The sequence below is a fragment of the Meriones unguiculatus genome, chromosome 7 (genome assembly GCF_030254825.1).
Source record: "Meriones unguiculatus strain TT.TT164.6M chromosome 7, Bangor_MerUng_6.1, whole genome shotgun sequence".
Taxonomy (NCBI): Eukaryota; Metazoa; Chordata; class Mammalia; order Rodentia; family Muridae; genus Meriones; species Meriones unguiculatus.
In genome coordinates this window covers 44,582,607-44,604,913 of record NC_083355.1, presented here as the reverse complement: position 1 = coordinate 44,604,913, position 22,307 = coordinate 44,582,607, and the positions used below count along the sequence as shown (strand labels likewise).

The window sequence follows — 22,307 nt, the reverse complement described above, 5'->3', positions numbered from 1 at the left end:
GGACCAGGGAGCAGGCCACTCCCTCAATCTTTCAGTCTTTGCCCTAGGTTTCTGGAGCTAGCCTTCCTCACTCTACGCTTTGATGAATGCATGTAACACTCAGAGCGCCCGGGTGACTGGTCCCAGCCGGGTAACAGTGTGGCCGGCCATCTGGTTCCCAGCTCCTTGCTGAGCCACTATCTTGGGTAGTTCTTTCACGATTGCATCCAGATATCTTTCCAGGACCCCCTCTCAGTGAGTCCCACCTGTTTGTCAACCCCTTTCCTGAGTTCTGAGTACTTGTTGCTCGCTTGGCCAATTTGTCAACAAGTCCAGCTTTTTTTTTTTTTTCTACCCTGGACTTACGCCACTGCCTTCTCACTGGTGCCCTTGCCTGTGTTTGGTCCCCTCCATCCCTCTCTCCTTCCATCCATGCTCCCACATTCAGAGGGAAACTCCACACCATAAATCTCCTATCACTGCTGAACCCCTCAAATGGCCTCCTTCGGCATCACCACCCATCTGGACCCTCGCCCTTCCCAGCTCTTCAGCCTTTAAACTCAATGCTACAGTTACCTCTTCTAGTCCCGTGCTGGTGAGCTCTTTTGTCAGCTTGACGCAAGCTAGGGTCATCTGTGCAGAGGGAACCTCAGCTGAGAAAATGTTCCCTTCAGACTGGCCTATACGGAAGCCTGTGGGGGCATTTTCTAGAGTAATGACTGATGTGGGAGAGCACAGCTCACTGGGGCGGTGTACCCCAGGCCTGGGCAGGTGATCCTGGGCTCACCTGTCCTAGGCTGAGGAAGCCAGCGAGCAGCACTGCTCCATGGCCTCTGCTTCATTCCTGCCCTCAGGTTCCTGCCCCGTTTTCCCTTGGTAACACGATGTAATAAAGCCTTTCCTCCCAAAGTCACCTTTGGTTGTGGTCTTTATCACAGCAACAGAAGACAACTAGGACAAGCCTCCCAGATGCACCCTGTTCTCCTTCTTGAGTCCAGCCTTTGCATACCTGTATCTGCTGTGCCTGCCCCTCCGCAGCACCGTGCAGACTTTGTCCTCCGGATGCCTTCCCTCAGTGTTCCTCACACACACCAACTGCCCTTCCGTGTAATCTCATAAAGCACAACTTCACTCCTCACAGCCTGCTGCCTCGCTTTTCCTTTCTTTCTGTGGTTCTGGGATTCAACCTAGGGCCTCCTGCATACAAGACAAATGCTCTGTCACTGAGCTGTATCCCTGTCCTCTACCTTATCTTTTCTGAGACAGGTTTACTAAGTTGTTCAGGCAGGCTTTGAACTTTCCATCCTTCTGCCTCAGCTCCTAGATAGCTAGGATTACAGGCCTGTACCACCAGGCCTAGCAGCCCCTTTCATTCTAATTGCCTGTTACCTTTAGCCATCACCTGCCTCCCCTCCACTTGATCTCCAGTTCCCTAAGGGCAAGATAATACCAGTCTTGTTTTCTTTGCCCAGGATAGCACAAGTTCTGGTACAAGGCAGACCCCCAGTCAATGTTTATTGGATAGATGAGAAGACAGGAAGATACTAAGAATCTCAGCTACATTCAGCACTCAGGAACCAGAGGCAGGTGGGTCTCTGTGAGTTCAAGCCCAGCTTGGTCTACATATCGATTTCCAGGACAGCCAGAGGTACATAGTGAGACCCTGTTTCAAAAAATAGCATAAAATAAAATCAAATCTCAGCTGCATCATGAATAAGCTGTGATGAGCAAATCTAACTTCCTCCACCTTCTTACCTGTGAATGAGGACAGTAACAGTACCTTTCTGGGGGAGTTGTGGAGTCAAGTATTTAGAGAACATATATACACATTTTTGTTTGTTTTTGGTTTTTTGGTGCATCCAGATTAGGCAAGTGCTTCGTGGCTGAACTGAATCTCCACTTCTCTCATTTTATTTTTGACACGCTTGGCTCTCAACACACCCACCAGCGACGTCCAAGGACACAGGCACAGCAGCTCCCGATGAAGAAGAGTATTCACACAAGACGCGTCACTTTACTTCCTGAGCGCCAAACCAGCCCGAGGTCCAACTTGGATGCTGCTGACCTGGACCCGGAGCCACGGCCCATTTAAGGGTGGAGGGGCGGGCCTGGGAAGGCCCCGCCCCGCGTGAGGTCAGCGCGCACTGCTGCGTCTGACGCTCTGGTTGCCGCAGAGACGCCCCGCCCCCGCGCGGCGCTGCGGAACCGGAGCTCCGGGCGGCGTCGGCAGAGGCGCGGGAGGTGGCGAGGCCAGGGCAGGGCGGCGGGAGCCCGCGCGTCGACCGCAGCGAGAGCAGCGGGGACAGAGCAGACCACGACGAAGGCGCACAGGCAGTCGGGCCGGGCCGGGCCACCGGGAGAGCGGCCGCCGGGAAGCGGGCGGGAGGCCGGGCTGGCAGCTGGCAGCCGCCGAGCCGCGAAGCGACATGGTGCTGCTCAAGGAGTAGTGAGTGTCGGGTCGGCAGTGCGGAAGCGAGGCGGAAGGGAGGGTCGGGATCACGGCCGCGAAGGCAGATCGCCTGCCGGGGGATGGAGAACACCGGATGAGGCTGTTGGGTCGCCTAGCAGGGGCGGAGAGGACAGCGGGGGCTGGACGGGGCCTGAGGTGGGGCCGGAGGGGCCAGAGGATGACAGGAAGCACCTGAGGAGGGATCGAATAGGCCAGAGAGGAGGCCGAGAACTGGTGCGGGCCGGACCGGGCCTGAGGAAGGGTCAAGGGGACAGGGAGAGCCGGAGGAGGCTTGAGGAGGGGCCGGGGAATGGAGAGCGCTGGATGTGGTGTGGCCCTGTAGTGGGCGCTGGAGGATGAAGGGGCCGGCAGAACTGCCGGAAGGAGTGAGGAGTTGTGTAAGGGACTAAGGAGCAGTGGGACAAGGACAGGCAGCGCCGGTGAGTTGGCTGACGGTAGGGAGGAGTTTGAGGCTTAGTGTATCAATGGGCTGGAAGATCAGATAAGATAGCTCCTGGAAGGGAGTTGAGGTGGTGGTGAGGAGTGCTGAGGCGGAACCTGGGCCGTGGACAGTGGCTGCCTTAGGCAGCAAGGGAAGGATTGTAATCATTGGTTGCAGAAAAAAGGACTTCAGTCAGGGCCAGGCTTGGGTGATGGGAGGAGAGAAAACCAGAGGGAACTAACAGGGCTGGGGTGGGGATGGCTGGAGTGGCACGGTGCCTGAGTGGTAGGTGCAGGAGAGGAGGCTTTTGGAAGAAGCTCAGGATGCCTGCTGAGGACTTGGCAGCACTTGAATGAAGAGTCTAGAAAGTCCCGGGTAGGTTCTGCCGAGATGTGAAGGAGTTTCGGTGACAGAGAAGAGCAGGAAGTTAGCAGGGCACGGGACCATCCAGAAGATGCTATAAGCGTGCATGTGCCTGCTGATGGAGATGATGGGGACTAAGACAGGCATAGCCGGTCTTTGGGAATGCTGGGTGTTGGTGCAAAGAGAAGAGGATGTTGTTTGGAGGAATTGAGGTCCCACAAATGTTTTTGGGGTGAGGAGCTGCTGGTTTGGGGGATGGGCAGGGCTTACAGGGAGATGAATGTTTGCTCCTGAAACTCAGGGACTTGGCTGACAGGTGGGGCTATTTGCATTGCTAAGTCTTTCCCGACCTTGTGACCCAGCCCTGAGGGTAATGGTTCCAAGTGATCTTCCCAGGACTTTGTGCTCTCCTCCTAGGAGAGGTTGGATGTGCCTATAGATTGTGGGGAAGCTAAGCTTCCTTGGGGGGAGGACAAGTTGAGCCCCCAAGCCCCAGCAGTTCAGAAATGGGAAATGTCCAAGTAGAGAGAAACTTAAACTTGTGAAACTCTTGGAGACCAAGCAAGCGTGTAGAGGACTCTTTCCATCTGGTCAGCGAAGGCGCTTTGCACTTAGGAGTGTTTACAATGTTGAAGATAAAGGGTGCAGTTTGAGTGACAGATGACGTAGAGAGCCAGGTGTCTTCCCACCTTGACTCTTGGGGAACGCATTATTCAGGGGCCCCGGCACATCTCTTGATGTCCAGTCTGGTGTTAATCCAACCAGAGCTCTCAGAGCTTTATGTGGTGAAGAACAAGAACACTCCAAGGAGAACACGGTGCACTGTGCATTTTAATGCTCAGTGTCCAAAGGAAGAAGCTCATCTCACTTTTCAGATTTAAAAAAAATAAAATCCCCACACGACTCCTACAGTCTGTAGAAATGTGTGGTTTTGAAAAGGTCAAGCTGGGGAAAGAAGGACCTTCTGAAGAGGTGGACCGACTTTGGGAGACAGGCATTCCTTTCCCATCCCTTGTGCTCCCCACTTGAAGCCTGCCAGGGAAAGGCCGAAGGGTGCAGACATTGCAGAACCTTCCCAGCATCTGTATTTCCTTCCTGATGGACTTGTGCCCTGTGTGTGCATCCCTGGGCGGGGAACAGGAAGAGAAACTGGGTAGGAGGGGCCATCAGGGTACTTGGATGTAGTTGCAGTACTGCAGCTCTGAGAAGGATGCAAGTGAAGGTCATGCCATGGTGACATGGCTCCAGTCTGGCCCAGCCCAGCCCCTATGGCCTTATCCTTTCAAATTGTCTTCTGCGGCTGCTGAGGTGGTTTTGTTGCAAGGGAGCAATGTCTGGGTGTGTGCACGGAAGCAGACTTGGAGCATCCTTGAAGGCATTGGCCAGTGCTGGTCAGTCCTGAGGAGTGGCTTGGATCTGAAAGTTGCCCTCATGGTTTTGTTCTGAAACTTCCTCTAACAGGACTTTTCCTGATTTGATTTCTGCAAATTCTTCGATGTGATTTTTGCTGTGTTCTTGAAGATAAAAGGCGTATTGTTTTCTAGGAAGTTCCTTCTGGGGGTGTAGAAATTCTGCCCTCTAAGTTGGAAGTTCTTTGCACTGTTGGTTTTTTTCTAATGGGAGGGTTTACATTATTGAGTCTTTCTGGAGGAAGGAAGTTAGCAGGCAGTAGACTTGGAGCCTATTTTATTTCTTTTTTCCTGCTGCTTTTTCTGCTTGATGCCTGGCTTTTACTGTGATGCTTTCCTCAGGTCTCACTGAGTGTTTTCTTGCTGCCTGGGAGAACTTTGTGGGGCTAGGGAATAGCAAGCTGTTTTGCAGCCTGTGATCCTCTCATGCTTTACTAAGCAAGCACACAAGGTACAGAGGGCCTAGCAGGCTCCAGCCAGGTTCTGAGCACTGCCGATCTCAGCTTTGTCGCTTGCTTGTCTTATTCTTTTGTTTTTTAATTTTATTTATTTTGAGATAGGGTCTTTATGTGTAGCCCTGGCTATCCTGGAACTCACTCTGTAGACCAGGGTGGTCTTGAACTCACTGAGATCCACCTGCTTCTGCCTCCTAAGTGCTGGGATTAAAGGCATGCACCACCATGCCCAGCTGTCTTTTTAAAACAAAACAATAAAACAAAACAAAAAACAAGGTCTTACCATGTAACTCTGTCTGTCCTGGAACTTGCTATGTAGACCAGGCTACCCTCAAACTCATGGAGACCCACCTGCCTCTGACTCCTTAGTGGCTGGGTGGCTTGACTTTTGACTCCAGTCAAGGCCTTTCTTCTCAGCTCTCTGACATCAAAGCACTGCACTGGGGACCAGTCACTGGTCTGTTACAAATGCAGGCCACCTGGAGAAGTGGCTCCCGTCTTCTCAGCTCTCTGGAGTTCTGGCTTCTTGAGGACTTCCCTGGCCATGATTTCTCCATCAGCTTATTTGTGGCATCTCCAACAACTGGAGGTGGTCAAAATGGAGGAAGAAAGAAATGGAGGGTTGGGGTGCCTTAGGATAGCCCCTGGAGGTCAGAGCTGGGCGTCGTCTTTTAGGGCTTCATGTACTGTTAAATTCTTTGGAGAGCAGAGGTGGTGGCGGCACTGGAGCCTCTAGGGAATTGGCTCCTTCATAGCCCTTGGCTGTGAGGGCTGGTGTTTGGAAGTTGGAGCTACTGGTGTACACCCCCAGGGCCACATTCGTTGGCGTGAGTCCTCACGGTGAGCCTGGTGAGCCTTCTCTAGTCTCTGGTTTGCTAGACATAGTAGCAAGTCTTATTGGGAAAGAGGCAGCTGAGGGAGTGGGGGAGAGAGATGTGAGTGAATGGCCTGACCAGTAGGTAGCGGGGAATTCAGGTTGCTCTGAATCACAGGATCCTGAACGGGGGTCCAGAAAGCCATGGGGACCCTTGCCTTGAAGCAGAGGGCCATTCCCTGCTGGGTTTTTGCCAGTGAGGAAAGGGTTGGGTGCCACAAGGTATGGGCCACTGAGATAAGGGATGCTTTGCAAACCTCGGGCTTCAGAGCTTGGAGCTGATAATCTCTTTCTCCTCTCTTGTAGTAGAGTCATCCTACCTGTGTCTGTAGATGAGGTAAGTCCTTTTTTTTTTTTTTTCTCTTCTCATCCATAGTTGCTCATAAGTATTTATGAATGTTGGGTGGGCTGGGAGTGGCCACGCAATTCGTGTATCTTTCACTTTTTGTTCTAATATAGAGATAACTAAGGCTCAGTTCACATAGTCATGGTGCAACTCTTCTGAAGGAGGGCACGTCTGTGGTGAATCTGGGTCCCTGGGCACAATCAGTTGCAGGCTGCTGACTTGCTGGGTCACTGAGGAGAGACTAAAGCAGCTCTTCACCTGCTGGGATTGGACCATTTGGGGCATGTTCATGATGAGCTGCAGTGTGTGCATATGTGGGGTCTCCATGACCAGGCTGGGGACACTGTGATTAATGGTGCTTTCTGGCTCTGAGGTAAACCAGCAAGGCTGGAAATCTCTGAGGAGCCATGCTAGGTGGCTGCTGGAAAGACAGAACCCTCCTTTTACGGAGGGCAGAGGATGACAAACGGGCTTGGCTTGCCCTCTGTCCTTTTATGGTTCCTAGGTCTGACGGCCCTGTGCGTGGAGAGCTGGCAGCAGTAGTTGCTACAAGAAGGTTCATAGGCCGTGCTGACTCAGAGCTGTCTCTTGGATAGAAAACCTCCCTGGCCCACCCTTTTTCTGAACTTCCTCTATTCTCCCTTCCTGGCGAAGCTTGTTCTTGACTTTCCTCTGAATCCACAGCCCCTCCCCAGTCTCCAAAGAAATGAAGGCCGGCCTGAACCCCTGGTTGTGGCTCCATGTCTTGTTCCTGTGGGACCAGTGGGAATCCTGTGCTCCACATGGGAGCCAGTCTTCCGAGAAATGAAAGCAGGCCAGCAGAACCCAGAGCTTGCATTTTTTTTTTTTTTTTTTTTTTTTTAGCTGGTTTCTCTGTAGCCCTGGCTGTCCTGGAACTCACTTTGTAGACCAGGCTGGCCTTGAACTTACAGAGGTCCACCTGCCTCTGCCTCATAGAGATCTACCTGCCTCTGCTGGGATTAAAGGTGTGTACCACCACCTTCATTTTAAAAATGCTCTGGAGAGCATTTATCTTTATTTATATGTGAATATTGCTCTTGTGTATATGTGTTGCTGTATATGTAGGGATACCCGCAGAGGCCCTCAGAAGGCCCTGGCATTGGAGTCACAGGGAGTTGTGAGTTGCTCAGTGTAAGTGCTTAGAATCAAGCATGGGGCCTCTAAAGGGCAGCAAGTGCTTATAGCTGAGCCATCTCTCCAGCCTCCTTGGAACATTCTTTAGATAGACAAATCACCGCAAGAATCATGCGAATGCAGTGGCCTCCAGCGGGTACTGCACACCTGGCAAAGGCTTTGGAGATCTGGGGACAGAGCCAGATGTGACTTTGAACATGGTCTGAGCAATCTGAGAAAGATAAAGGGACATCTCATTGCAAAGGGTTTGAGGTCAGAGTGGGCATACAATAAGATTCCATCATAAAATTAATTAATTAATTTAAAAAGTGGAGTAGCTCACATTTTGAATCCTGACACTTGGGAGGCTGAGGCTGCATGGTAGAAGCTGAGCTACAAAGTTAGTTTCAGGACAGCCTGGCCTACAGAAGGATAACTGTTTCAACAAAGGGATCAGGAAGCTGAGTGTGGTGGCAATGCCTTTAATTCCAGCACTCAGAAAGCTGGGGCTGCTGGATCTCTGTGGGTTTGAGGCCAGGCTGGTCTACATGACAAGCTCCAGGCTAGCCAGGGCTACACAAAGGTCCTGTCTTTAGGGGTGGGGGGAAGGAAAGAAAAACAAAACCAATAAACAAATGATGGAGAGGAGGGAAGAGATAGACACAGACAAACATACATTGGGGAAAGAGGAAGTGGCCAGATAAGAAGCTATGATATATGGAGCCACCCGAGAAACCAGGTGCCTGGGCATTAGCTTTTCAAGAGTCAGGCCATTTCTTTTGAGGGCCTTGTTATCATTATATAAAACAGCAAGTGAGTTCAAGACCATCTTGGTCCACATAGGGAGTTCCAGGCTAGCCTGGGCTACATAGTGAAAACCTATCCTTCAGAGAAAAGGATGGGGGGGGTGTCAAGTAAGATGATTTTTCTCTTTAAAGATTTATTTATTGTTTATATAGTATTCTACTTGCATGTGTGCCTACAGGCCAGAAGCTCATTATAAATGGTTATGAGTCACCATGTGGTTGCTGGGACTTGAACTCAGGACCCTTGGAAGAACAGCCAGTGCTCTTAACCTCTGAGCCTTCTCTCCAGCCCTGTAAGATGATTTTCTAACAGAAAGCCACTATGACCCTTACCCTGAAACTTAGATGGCCTCTCTGCTGTACAGGGTCATCCTTTCCCAATCAGAAAGCCTTTCCTCAAGCCAGGTGTGGTGTTCTACACCTCTAATCCCGTGTGCTTGAGGCAGAGGAAAGCGGATCTCTGTGAATTTGAGGTCAGCCTGGTCTACAAAGTGAGTTCTAGGACAGCCAGGGCTATGCAGAAAACAAAACAAAGAAAAGGAAAGGAAAGAAAGGAAGGAAAGGAAAAAAGGATGTCCCTCAGGGATGTGGGATTGTCTTCATGTGGGATTTTAGGTATGGTGGATCCGATGGAGTCTCCTGATGTGTCAAAAGCTAAGACTGAGACTGCTGCAGAATCGGGGCCCAGAATTGTCTGGGAGCACCCCTCTGCTGCTCCTACCTCTCATGGTGGGTGGAGCCACAGTTGAATGGGAAGGGCCCACCTTAAGAACATCCACAGCTGGCAGTTTTAGCCTGTGGTGTTCTTGCAGTATGGAGGAAGTGGTAAGACAGGGCTGGGTAGTCAGAGCCTAGGCCCAGCAGAAGCTTGAGGTGGCGAGTGCTGGTCTAGAGTCAGCTGTTGTGGTGGTGGTGGTCAGCCTGTTCTCAGCAGCACACTGGCAGGACAGCAGCAGGTTGCAGGGGTTAGGCTGCCCTATCGGTAGCTTGATCCTTGGTTCCGGATAATCAGAAAATTCTAGAATGGGGGGAGTGAAGAAGTAAGGAACAGGCCTCCTAGAGTCACTGTCAGTTACCTTTCTGACTCACTGTTCCCATGAGAACAGTCCTGTGTCATGTGACTGGCAGAGCCACTCCTCTTATCAGAGACCATGACTTGAGTCCCTTGGAGCTTCTGATTTGGAGAGAAAAAAGGGAAAGAGGAGGCCATGGGATTTGTAGTCATCCTGATGGCCTGGATCGATATTTAGGGGCAGAATTAGCTTGTTTGGCCAGAGCCTTTAGTGTAACACTATCTTGGGTTTCCAGGCATTCTATGGCAGGGCAAGAGAGTCCTGGCTGTCCGACATGGGCGTGCCCACCAGCAGTTCCTGATCCACCTCCTGCGGACAGGGCGGACTCAGGGCCCAGTTCCTCTGGAGAACGTGGCCTCACAGGGCTGTCTGGGTGGGCCAACAGAGCACTGTTTTTCTTGCCTTTTTTGTTTGTTGTTTGTTTTTGAGACAGAACACCTTGGCTAGCCTGATGCCAGTATGTGGCCCATGTGGCCCTAACTAATTCATGGCAGTCTTCCTGGCTCAGCCTCCTGTGTGCTGGATGACAGGTTTGGGCCACTTGTGCCCAACTGTATTGTTTTTTCCTTATGTGTGTCATTCAGTGTTTCTGTTCCACATTTCATTTCCTTCCGTTCCTACTCATTGATTATCCAAGTGCTAGAGTCTCTGTTTTGTTTCACTGAGTGACTTGGTCTGTGGGACAAGGGACAACTTTCAAGGGCAAGATAACATTGTCTCAGCCTGAGGAGGTTGGAATCCTGGTCTCCCGTGGGGCTCCTTATCTGGTTTTGTGGTCTGACCCTCATCCTTACTGCCACCCCACCTTGTTTCTGGCAGCCTTCCCAGGATGCAGAGAGGCTGTACCAAAGGAAACCTGAGGTGAAGTCCCCCTCACTTGTGCTTTGTGCAGATCTCTCTTCTTTACCTCTGGATTAACAAAACTGCCTCACTTGTCTCATTGGGATTAAAGGATCAGAGTATCAAGAGAGATTAAAGGGGAAGAGGCCAGCATTCAGACTGATCCTCTTAGAGCCCGCCCTCTGATCTGCCCCTGAAGGGAATCCCTGAAGACCATGGTCTTTGCTGGCCCCAGGGCCCCTCCCCAAGGAGCACTAACTAGCAAGCTGCAGCTAGTCCAGCCCTCTCCCCAGCCTGCCCTTTAGGATTGCTGAGTCAGTCATCCAGTGTCCTGTGACTCCTCTCCAGAGCAGAGCTCCTGCTGCTTCATGTGGTTCAGCCAAACCCTGACCCACTTGATATGGGTTTCAAGTGTGCTAAGGCCTGCTAAGGCAAGACTGGAAAGGACCAGGGGGTAGTGTGGGGATCCGTGAGGCACCAAAGCAGTACTGGTATTGCTCAGGATTAGCAAGATCAAGGTAACTGGCTCTCACTCAGATGTTTCTCTTGATGGGATTAACTGAGCCTTGATCACTTGCCTTTCCTTGGCCTTCTGTGCTGGGCTTTTGCTTTGGAAACTTGGGCTTTGAGCTTTGTGGTGAGCAGTGAACTGTCCTGGTCCACTGCTTCACCCTTCAGATGTCACCCAGAAGTTTCCTTGCAGTGTTTAGGGGGCTGAGGCGGAGAAGGTGGACGAAGCAGACCGGGAGCTCTGCATCCTGCTCTGGCTGGCAGCTGTGTGCAGGTGTCAGTGGCAGACGCCAGAGGTGCAGCTGCTCAATTTTAACCTCAGAGAGAGAGAACAGCCCTAGTCTTACCCCTGGGGTACCAGTTGAGGGGAGGGTGCAGACGGAAAGGAAAGCTTCATGTCCACCCCTGGCAGGCTGGGTAATTGAATTCTTGTCTGTCTTTTCCTCAGCATTCTTGGCCCTGGCAGCCATGAGGAAGATGCATCTTTGGAGTAGTTGTAATCTGCCCTCCCACTGTTTATTTTATTTTATTTTTTTTAATTTTTATTTTTTTCCCACTGTTTATTTTTTCTGAACTATTCATGTTCTTTCTTTTTGGTTTTTGAAACATGATCTTACTGTTTAGTCCTGACTGTCTTAGAATTGCTTTTTTCTTTCTTTTTTGTCCTAGAATTTCTTATGTTGACTAGGCTGTCCTTGAACTCATAGAGATCCACCTTCTCTGCCTCCTGAGTGCTAAGATTATGGCCATCATGCCCAGAGTCTTCATCATGTTTTCCCTCTTCAGCTAATTTCTTTTGACTCACACTGTGGTCAGAGATACCTAGAACTCACTGTAGCCCAAGCTGGCATCATAACTCCTGGCAGTCTTCCTACCCCACCCTCCTGAGTACTGCCATTACAAGTATGAGGTGCCATGCTTAGCTTTAGGGTCTGTTTAAATAAGTGAGATAGAGAGATTTTTAGTAAGTAACTGAGATCCTGTTTTAGGGTCTGAAACCAGAGCTGGGTCCAGGCCAAGAGAGACCCTGGACAATATAATGTTTTCTGGGTAGTGCTGTACGATTAAAGTATAGTGTATTCTCTCTTATAATTTTTTTTTTAAATTTTATATGCATTAGTGGTTTTGCCTGCATGTATGTTTGTATAAGGATGTCAGATCCCCTGTATCTGGAGGATACAGACACTTGTGAGCTGCCATGTGGGTGCTGGGAATTGAACCCAGGTCCTTTAGGAAGAACAGCCAATGCTCTTGACCACTGAGCCATCACTCCAGCCCCATGTATTCTCTTTTTAAACTCATGGGTTTGAAGTTGGGAGTGGTGGCATAAGAGAAACCCTGTCTCCAGAAACCAAAACAAACAACTTCATGGGTTTGTAAAAATGTGAAGATGACATAGAATAATTCTGATGATTAAAGAGAATCTGTAAACCTAGCTATCTGGGAGTGGATTTTTTTAAATAATTTATTTACTTTTATGTACATTGGTGTTTTTGGCTGTATATATGTCTGTGTCGGAGTGTCAGATTTTCTGGAACTGGAGCTACAGACAGTTGTGAGCTGCCATGTGGGTGCTGGGAATTGAACCCAGGTCCTCTGGAAGAGCAGCCGGTGCTCTTAACCACTAAGCCATCTCTCGAACCCCCTGGGAGTGGATTTAAAAAATATTTATGTATATTTATTTTTATTTTATGTACGTTGATGTTATGCCTGCATGTGTTTGTGAAAGTGCCAAATTCCCGGGAATTGAAACTGTCAACAGCTGTGAGCTGCCGTGTGGGTGCTGGGAATTGAACCCCGGTCCTCTATAGAAGAGCAGCCAGTGCTTTTAACCACCGAGCCAATTCTCCCTATCTGGGAGGTTGATGCAGGAAAACAAAACAAAACCAAAGGTTGAGGATACAGCTTATCGGTTGAGCAGCCTATCATGCTGAAGGCCCAGGGTTCAATACTTGAGGCAGGAATTAGTAAAAGAAAGTTAAAAAAAAGAAAAAAGTATGAGCTGCCACAGAGCAGAGTTCTCCCTTGCTTTGGAAAGATTTTTGACAAGGACTTAGTTGCACTTGGGCCTTGTGTAACTGTTGCAAATAATGCTGTCTCTTTGGTTCTTTAGTATCAAGTGGGGCAGCTGTATTCTGTGGCTGAAGCCAGTAAAAATGAAACCGGTGGTGGGGAAGGTGTGGAGGTCCTGGTGAATGAGCCCTACGAGAAAGAGGACGGTGAGAAAGGCCAGTACACACACAAGATCTACCATTTACAGAGGTACGTGACCCAGGCGGCTGGGCAGGAACTTGGATCGGACAATTGGGAGTGTCTCCAGGTTACAGGCTGACAGCCCCGTTGGTTTATCTGTCAGACTGGGTGTGGGCGGGGTTTCTTTATTGTTTAAAAACATAAATAAAAAATAAAAAAAGTAGCCAGTCTGTGGTTGTACATGCCTTTAATTCCAGCACTGGGGAGGCAGAGGCAGGCGGATCTCTGTGAGTTCAAGGCCAGCCTGGCCTACAGAGTGAGTTCCAGGACAGCCAGGGCTACACAGAGAAACCCTGTCTCAAAAAAACAAAGCCTAGGCGCCCATGGTGTGTTGCACATGTGCTGTAAGCTGTTTGAGCAGCCCCTCAAGATCATTTGATAGTAATTTCCAGATGCAGGGCTCCTTTTGATAGACTTACATCCATAACTCTGAAGTAAATGTAGTAAAAGGTGTAATTGTTAGGTCAGGTAGTATTTAAATTCAAATTTTATGGAATCATATCCCAGAGAAATTTCAGTACTTTTCTTTTGATCTATATATCAATTTATATATATATATATACATATATATATTTATTTTAAAGGTTTATTTATTTATTATGTATACAGTGTTCTAACTGCTTGTATGTTTGCACATGGGAAGAGCCCAGAACTCATTTTAGATGGTTGTGAGCTACCATGTGGTTGCTGGGAATTGAACTCAGGACTTCTGGAGGAGCAGTCAATGTTCTTAACCTCTGAGCCATCTCTCCAGCCCATGTCAATATTTTTAAAAAATTACATCAGTTGTATATGTGTGTGCATGTACATGCTTGTGCTCCTTTGGAGGGCATCAAACTTGTTCTCAACTTCTGAGCCACCCCCTATTTACCCCTCTTTTTTTTAATTATTAAAAGAGTATTTTTGCCCAATATTTTCAAATTACTTTGGAACTCACTTGTATACAAGAATTTATAGTAAATCACACACATTTGCTGAATCCCCAAACAAAATGATTTTATAGTGAACCATGATATGGCCCAAAGGGCCTTGGAACCAGCAGTAAGCATTTACCGGCCTGAATGGAAGTCGGGCAAACTGCTTAAGAAATGACTCAGCGGGCTGGAGAGAGCTCAGCTGTTCAGGGCACATGCTGCTCTGGGAGAATACCCGAGTCCAGTGCCCAGCACCCGCATAGCGTGCTCACACTGCCTACAACTCCAGCTCTAAGGACCCCAGGTCTTCCGGCCACCATGAGCACCTGCACTCTGCAGACATGCATGCATACACATAAATAAAATAAAATCTTTTTTTTTAAAAAGAAAATGCTTTCTGGGTGGTGGTGGTGGTATATGCCTTTAATTCTAGCACTTGGGAGACAGGCAGGCAGATCTTTTAAGTTCAAGAGTGAGTTCATTTTCATGTGGTGAAATCCTGGGTTTCCTGTAGTTGCTGTTCTGATGAAGGGACAGTGTGAACCCACTGGGTCTCAGGCTTGGCAGGGCCAGGGCAGAGAGAGTAGCTCTGTGGGTCTAAGCAAATTTTCCCATTTTGTGCTCACTGAACTTGGTGAAGCCAGTGGCAGAGAAAAAATCTGTGTATGAGGAGTGTGCAGCCTTCCTTACCTCCTCCACGCAAGAAAGCAGACATTGGGTTGCTACTCATTTTACCTCCAGAACACCTAGTTTAAAAAAGGGGCTGTTGGTCCTGGTGGTCGTCAGTAAGGAGGCTCTGATGCCTCCTAAGATGGACAGTGTTTTCCATTTTCCTGCTGTGGGTTGCTGCTGTGGGTTGCTGTTGTTGTTGCTGTGAGTTGCCCCCTGCTCTCTTGCCGTCCGCTTTTTTCTCTGTCTGACGAGCACTTTGTTGCAGGATCTGTGCTGTCTTTTTGAAAGCTGTAAACTGTGAAGTGTGACTGCCTTCCTTAATCTACAAACGCTTATGACTCCCTCCCTCGTGTCCCCTTTTATTCCACCTTGCACTAATCTCTCTCTTTCTCCCAGCCTTTTCTGCCCTCCTCCAATCCTGTTTCATGGCATTCTACACCCCCATATGTTTATGTGGTTCTGACTGTCCTGAGGAGCTTGCCTTGAGTCTTGTCCACTACCCCCAACTCCCCCCTAGTTGCTGTGCTCTTCCTGTGATCACCCTGTTGGATACTCCTTCAGGACTGTTGTTGTTGTCTGTCGTCTCTGGACTGCTTAGTTCCTATGTATCCAGTACCTTGGTCTGGGGCTCAGAGTTAGTCGTCTGCTGGGGCCTAGCTCTTTCCTTTAGGCCAGAGGCACTAAAGGTGATGAATTTGCTAGAGCCTATTGAAGATTATCTAGGCTACTATCTTAAAAAAAAAACTAGGAAAGAAGGAGCTGCGAATGTAGTCAGTACTTGGGTACTTGCCTAGCATGTACCAGTACATACAGATCCCAGTACCACACAGGCATGATCACACGTGCGCATGCATGCACGCACCTGCACGTGCACACGTGCGCATGCGTGCGGAATAAGAAAGATGAATTTATTCACTTACAAAAAACTAGGTACATACTATACATACTGTTTTGTAACATGAAATGAAAACTGAATAGGGAGTTGAGAAGATGGTTCAGTGGCTAAGAACACTGGCTGCTCTTGCAGAGGACTTGGGTTCTGGTCCTAGTACCCACATGGTGACTCAACCATCTGTAGCTCTAGTTCCAGGGGATCAGAAGCCCTCCTATGGCTCGGGTGGACACACATACAGCATAGAGGTACATGCAGGCAAAATACTCATAATAATAATAAAGAAATCTTAAAAAGAAAACAACCCAGCTGGGCAGTGGCGGTGCACACCTTTAATCCTAGCACTTGGGAAGCAGGGACAGGTGTATCTCAAGGCCAGCCTGGTCTATGGAGTGAGTTTTAGGTCAGCTAAAATTACACACAGAGAAACCCTGTCTCAAAAACAAAACAACAAAAAAAAGCAAAAACAGAAACCTTTAAAACCAATAGGAAAATTGAATAGAAGAAAATATTGTCCAGGTGTGACTGTGCGCACTTGTAGTGCCAGCACTTTGAAGGTCAAGGCAAGAGCATCTAGGTCTGAGGCCAGCGTAGTGCACTCAGGGTCGCCTGGCTCCAGGTAGGGTGGCGAGTTTTTGTTTGCTTTATTTTGTTTTTCTGTGATAAGCACTATGACCAAAAGCAATTTGGTATAAAATTAAAAAAATGTAACTAATAATATTTTATATATAATAATAAATATTATATATATATATATATATATATATATATATATATATATATATATATAAAGCAATTTGGCAAGGAAAAGAAAGGGCTTATTTCACCTCATAGATTATGATCTGTCATCAAGAGAAGTCAGGGCAGGAGCTCAGGGCAAGTATCTGGAGGCAGCAACTGAATCAGAGACCATGGAAGAGTGATGTTTATTGTGCTCCCAGTGGCTTGCTCAGACAGCTTTCTCATACCATCCAAGACCACCTGCCCTGGGATGGTACTGCCTGCTGTCGGCTGGCCCTCCCACACCAGCCATCAACCAGGAAAAACGTCCTACACACTTGCCCACAGGCCAGTCTTTTGGAGGTATTTCATTAATCAAGAGTCCTCCTTTCATTAATCAAGAGTCATAGATAGTTCTATGTTTGTGTCAAGTTGACAAAAACTAACCTGCATATTTGGGCTGCAGAGTAAGACTTCATTTGTATTAAAGAAGGGCTGTGTATGCAACCTAGAGGCTAGAATGCTTGCCTAGCATGTGCAAGGCCCTGGGTTTGATACTTGGCACCAGATAACAGTCTGGTGGTGTATGCCTGTAATCCTAACATTGAGAAGTAGAGGCAGGAGGATCAGAACCTTTTTTTTTAAGATAGGGTTTCTCTGTCCTGGACTCTAGCTGTCTTGGACTCACTCTGTAGACCAAGCTGGCCTCAAACTCACAAAGATCCACCTGCCTCTGCCTCCCAAGTGCTGAGACTAAAAGCCACTCCTGGTGGCTGAGATTCAGAGGCTTAAGGCCATGTGGGATATATGAGCCTTTTTGGCCGGGAAGAGATGGAGACAAAGACCTAGGGGCTGGGGAAAGGTGGGGAGGGAGAAGGGAAGATTCTGCCTGGGAAGCAGATGACCAAAGGTCTTCCTGTGTCCTGAGAACTTAAGAAAAATAGACCAGATATTTTTTGGATACCTTATTACCATGTGTGTGTGCAGGTGGAAGTTAGAGGTCAACATTGGGTGCCTTCCTCTATCACCTTTTTTTGTTTATTTTTTGAGACAGGGTTTCTGTGTGTAGCCTTGGTTGATATAGAACTCTGAAGACCAGGCTGACCTCGAACTCATAGAGATCCACCTGCCTCTGCCTCCCAAGTGTTGGGATTAAAGGTGTGCGCCACCACTGCTTGGCTCATCTATCTATCTATCTATCTGCTTGGCTCATCTATCTATCTATCTATCTATCTATCCATCCATCCATCCATCCATCCATCCATCTATCTATCTATCTATCTATCTATCTATCTATCATTAATTTATTAAAAGAAGGTCTCACTTAAAGATTTAGCCCTGAAGGGGCTGGAGAGAGAGCTCAATGGTTCAGAGTACTGGATGCTCTTCCAGAGGATCCAGGTTCAATTCCCAGCTCCCATTAAGTGCTTCATAACTGTTATAACTCCAGTTTCCGGGGCTCTAGCACTTTCTGGGCATGAGGTACTCACATAGCACACAAACATACATACATACAGGCTAATACCTGTATACACAAAATACAAATAAATTAAAAAGAAGAAAAAAAAAGATGTAGCCCTGACTGGCCTAACACTCACCACATAGACCAGGATGGCCTCACCCTCAGCCTCCTGAGTGCTGGATTAAGGAATTGTGCTACCATTCCCAGCCCCAACTTATTTTTTGAGGCAGGATCTCTAATTGAACTAACTGGTTAGACTGGCTGGCCAGTGATCTTCAGGATCTTTCTGCCTCCGTCCTCAGTCCTGAACACTGGGTTACCAGCGCTGCTCCACCTAGCTTCTTACATGGTGCTGGGGCTCTAAACTCCGGGAGCGGCTCTACTGGCTGAGCCGCCTGCCCGGCGTAGGAACCCACCTTCTGGGTTAGTCAGCTGGCCCCATTGTAGACTGGGCTGTGAGTGCAGTGGAGCAGCGGCTGCACTGCCTACCTCACACCCAGCGGGCTCTGGGAGACTGGAATGAGAGTGGCACATCTGGAGAGCCGCAGCAGGCAGCCCAGGGGCTTACCAGCTGGCTTGCTCATGGCAGCTGTACCTTGTGCGTGGCAGGACCGGTTTTGGTTCTGTGTGTAGCCAGTCAAGCTGAGGTGTCAGGCTCTGGCAGGTGTCTTCTCAGGCGCAGCCGCCTGCTTATCTCATGGAAGCTTACTTGTCAGCTATTGACACTGAGAAGTCAGGAGCTATGGGCCGGAGACTGCTCTGCAAAGCTTCTCTCTCTCCTTTCTCTTGCCTCAATTTTTTTGTTCATCACCTCTTTTTTTCACTACAGCAAAGTACCCACGTTTGTTCGAATGCTGGCCCCAGAAGGAGCTCTGAATATACATGAGAAAGCCTGGAATGCCTACCCTTACTGCAGAACCGGTGAGTGTGGGGCTGCCTGGAGCTGAGATTTGGTTCCACACTGGGCAGAAGTAAGGCTGGAGGGAGAGATAGTCAGGGCTTTGTGTCCACCATAACTCTCAGAGTAAGCCAGTGCAGGTATGAAGGGCTCTCTCGGGCTTGGGAGCGTCAGTATTACCCATACCACATACTACTTAGCCAAGGCGACAGGCATAGCCAGGCACAGCACAGAGCAAAAACACAAACTGCTCTTGTTGGGGTTAGTTTGACAATTTTGATTATTTTTAATGACTACAAAAGTAATGCTTACTGAATATGTTTTAGAAAATAAGAACTCGTGATTCCTTTATCTCTGGATAGTCATTACTGCTAACACTGCAGTGTTTTTTTTCTAGCCTTCCTTTGGATGGTGTATGACTTTATACTTATTGTGTACATATAAAATCTCCAGACCATTTTCTAGACAAATTTTTAGATGATTACTAATTTTTTATATCTTGTGTAGCTGATTGACTAAAATTTTAAGATTACCTTTATTTATCTGTGTGTGTGTGTGTGTGTGTGTGTGTGTGTGTGTGTGTGTGTGTGATAGTGTGCATATGGAAGTCAGTGGCAATTTTTACAAGTCAGTTCCTTCCAGTATGCAGATCCTGGGGACAAACTTAAGCCATCAGGTTTGGTGGCAAAGACATTTTACATGTTCGCTTTTCTTGCTGGCTGAAATTGTTAAATTTTTTAAAAACTAATTTTGATTTTTTTTTTCTAATGTGTATTTTTTTCCTCCGTTTGTGTGTTTGTACCATGTGTAGTCCTGGTGTCTACAGAGGCTAGAAGAGGGCATTGGACTCCCCAAACTGGGGTTACAAATGGGTATGAGTTGCCTTGTGGATGTTGGAAACTGAGTCTAGTTCCTCTGCTCCTAAACAGTGAGCCATCTCTTCACAACAATATTTGCTTCTTGATATTTATAGTAGCAACAAAAGATCCTAGTATGTGAGTGAGTGTATAGGTGGCCAACAGTATCTGTGGGTTCTGTGTCCATGATTTCATAAACTCCAGATGAAAAGTATTTGGGAAACAGACCATACTTGGTGGCACACACCTTTAATCTCAGCACTGTGAGGCAGAAGCAGGCAAATTCCTGTGCATTTGAGGCTAGCCTGGCTACAAGACCAGCCAGAGTGAGACCCTGTCTTAAAAAAATGAAAATAAGTCAGACATGGTGGTGCACTCGTGAGGCAGAGGCAGGTGGGTCTCTTTGGAATAGATCTCTTAGGACTCTGCTGGCACTGATTCACATGGCAGGTAGCCCTAGATGTCCATCGAGCTCCCCGCCAAGGCCGGTGTTCTTTCTTCCTGCTGGCCGTCGCTCGTTGGCAGCTAGCTCTGGCTGCGCCAGCCTCTGCTCACTTGTACTGCTTCACTGGCTGTTTTCTGTCCGTTCCTTAGATTGTATCAGTCCATGTGAGCAGGTGTGTCCTTATCTTGTGGACTCTTGGGTGACTGAAGTCATTGCTCTCTCCAGTCTCCCATGGCCCTATACAGGTTCGAGGACCTTGTATCGAGAGACACGGTCAAGGATGGACCTAGGCTATGACAATGTTACTGCTGTAACTGAAAATGCAAATTTCACTACTCCCTGTGTACTGGACAGGAAGTTGTTACCTACGTGTGTGTGTGTGTGTGTGTGTGTGTGTAAGAAGGTTCTAAGTGTCCCAGGCTGGCCTTATAGCTTTGGGCTGTCCTTTAACTCCTCATCCTACTGGCTTCATACCTTGTAAGTACCAGGATAATAGGCCTGTAGCACCAGCTGAGCTTGGATTCATAATTTTGGAAAGCAGGGCGCAAGAGCCAGACGTAGTGGCACACTCCTAGAATCCTATCACTTGGGAAACAGGCAGCTGGATTTCTGTTACGTTTAAGGCTAGCCTGGTCTATGTGGAAAGACTTTGCCTTTACCCCAACCCTCTCCCATCCTTCCCTGTAGGCCCAGCCCTAAAGTCCAGATCAGGTTTGCAGAAGTAATTTAGTGGGAAGGTGCTTCTCCAGCACAAGGCCCTGGGTTTGCTCTCCAGCGCTGCAAATAAAGAAGGGAAGAAAGAGTGGAGTGTGGCGGGGCATGTCCATGCAGGGACAAAGGTGACGTTCCTTGATGAACATGCGCTGTGAGAACCTTAGCTCAAGGCAAACAGCATGGGTTTCTGTGTGCCCTGCTGTGTGAGCTAAAGGCTGCCACCGTCTGCTGTGTAACTTGGGAGAATGTACTGCAGCTGGCATGGCAGTTTTCCACACACTTCACATGTGGATCCTTGACAAAAGGAAGAAAAATACAATTTCTAAATTCAAGAAGAGACAGACAGCAGTGGGAGGGGAGGAAAGGGTTCTTTCTTAGTAGCTTCCGACTTCCTGGTAGAACCCACTGGATACAGATGAGCATACTGAATCCTAGCTCTGTTCTTCATCTTTTACCTTCTCTTTTAAAATAAGAGACAGAAGAGATGGGAAAGGCTTCTTGCTGCTCTTCCCTGAAAGCTGACGGGACAAAGGTTACTATGCTCCTGGTTGAGCCTTGCCTAAGTGGATCTAAGTTTGAGAGGTGGATTAAGGAGTGTGGGGTCACTCACCCCCTGCCTTTGGGAGGCTCCAGCCTTATTCTGGGAGCAGTGGAAAAAGATTTGGTGTGCTCCATCAAGTCTTTTTGTTCTCTTACTTTATTTCCTTCTCTTTTTCTCGTGAAGCTGACAGTTCATGCTGATAAATGGAAATGGAAAGAGGAGAAATAATCTGTTTCCTTGTCTCCTCTAACCTTAACCCTCACTGGGAACAGTACCACTAAGTCAGGCTTTTCAAATACTCTATAAGAGACCGGACAGAGTGGTAAATGCTTGTAACCTAGCATTCAGGAAGCTGAGGCAGGAGGATCACAACTTCAAGGCTAGCCTGGGGTACATAGCAAGATCTCATCTCAAAAACTCCCTCTAAAATGAAATACATTTTTAGTTTTGTTAGGAAAGCTCCATTTTCCTGTGTGGTTGCTATGGATACAGACATGTTTGGAAGGGGAAGATGACGTTGGAGAAGATTCGAGGGAAGTTAGTCACCTGAACTGACACTACAGGCTGAGAGCAGGGTCCTCCTTACCCTCATGGGTTCAGAAACCCAACATTTTTCAGGATTGAGTGGATGTGTTTCTCAGTGGCTCACATACTAACATGAAAAACCTGCAGACTCTGCAGTTACAGTGAAATACAAAATTATGGATCACCAGTTATTCATAGTTACTGATTTTTTTTTTCCTTGGGAATCTTCCACATGGGAAATGAAATTAAAACGAGAATAACACAGTGTGGTATTATAAACTGTCAGCTTGGTTAAGGGGGCAGATTCTTATGTCCTACAGAAGCCAAACTAGGAGAGGGTGTTTTTTTTTTTTTAGAGATGTGGAGTCCAAACATGGGCTGGAGAAGCTTAATGGGCAAGGTCATGACCCTGGGCAGCCCGGAGCTGCAGTCTCCATGCCGGTGTCATGGCCCCTCTGCCAGACTGGCATCTTTGGGAGCATCATTTCTGTTGTCCCAGCATGACTTTCTCAAGGTGCCAGTTTAGCCCTAATCTGGTGCTTCCAGTGTCTTTGGTCGGGCTTGGGGAAAATACTGGCAATCTTTCAGGCTACTAGTGCACATGGTAGTTTATAGCCCTTATGTCATCATTTTTTCATTTCCATTGGAGGAACAGCATTAGTTTTACTTTTTTGTTGCTTGTTGTTTTATTTGGTTTTTGGAATGATGGAGTTTGTTGGCCCTTTGTGTGCTCT

General features: G+C 48.0%; 1 protein-coding gene across 1 annotated transcript in view; it reads left to right on the top strand.

Moving 5' to 3' along the window:
• Positions 1-2,150: 2,150 nt before the first annotated feature.
• The window catches only part of Pitpna (phosphatidylinositol transfer protein alpha), a 40,486-nt gene continuing 20,329 nt past the window's right edge, over positions 2,151-22,307 (top strand). Inside the window, exons 1-4 of the mRNA XM_021634264.2 lie at positions 2,151-2,425; positions 6,278-6,308; positions 12,794-12,942; positions 18,423-18,514. Coding sequence (XP_021489939.1) covers positions 2,406-2,425; positions 6,278-6,308; positions 12,794-12,942; positions 18,423-18,514 — 292 coding nt within the window. The 5' untranslated portion in view covers positions 2,151-2,405. The remainder of the gene's footprint in view (positions 2,426-6,277; positions 6,309-12,793; positions 12,943-18,422; positions 18,515-22,307) is intronic.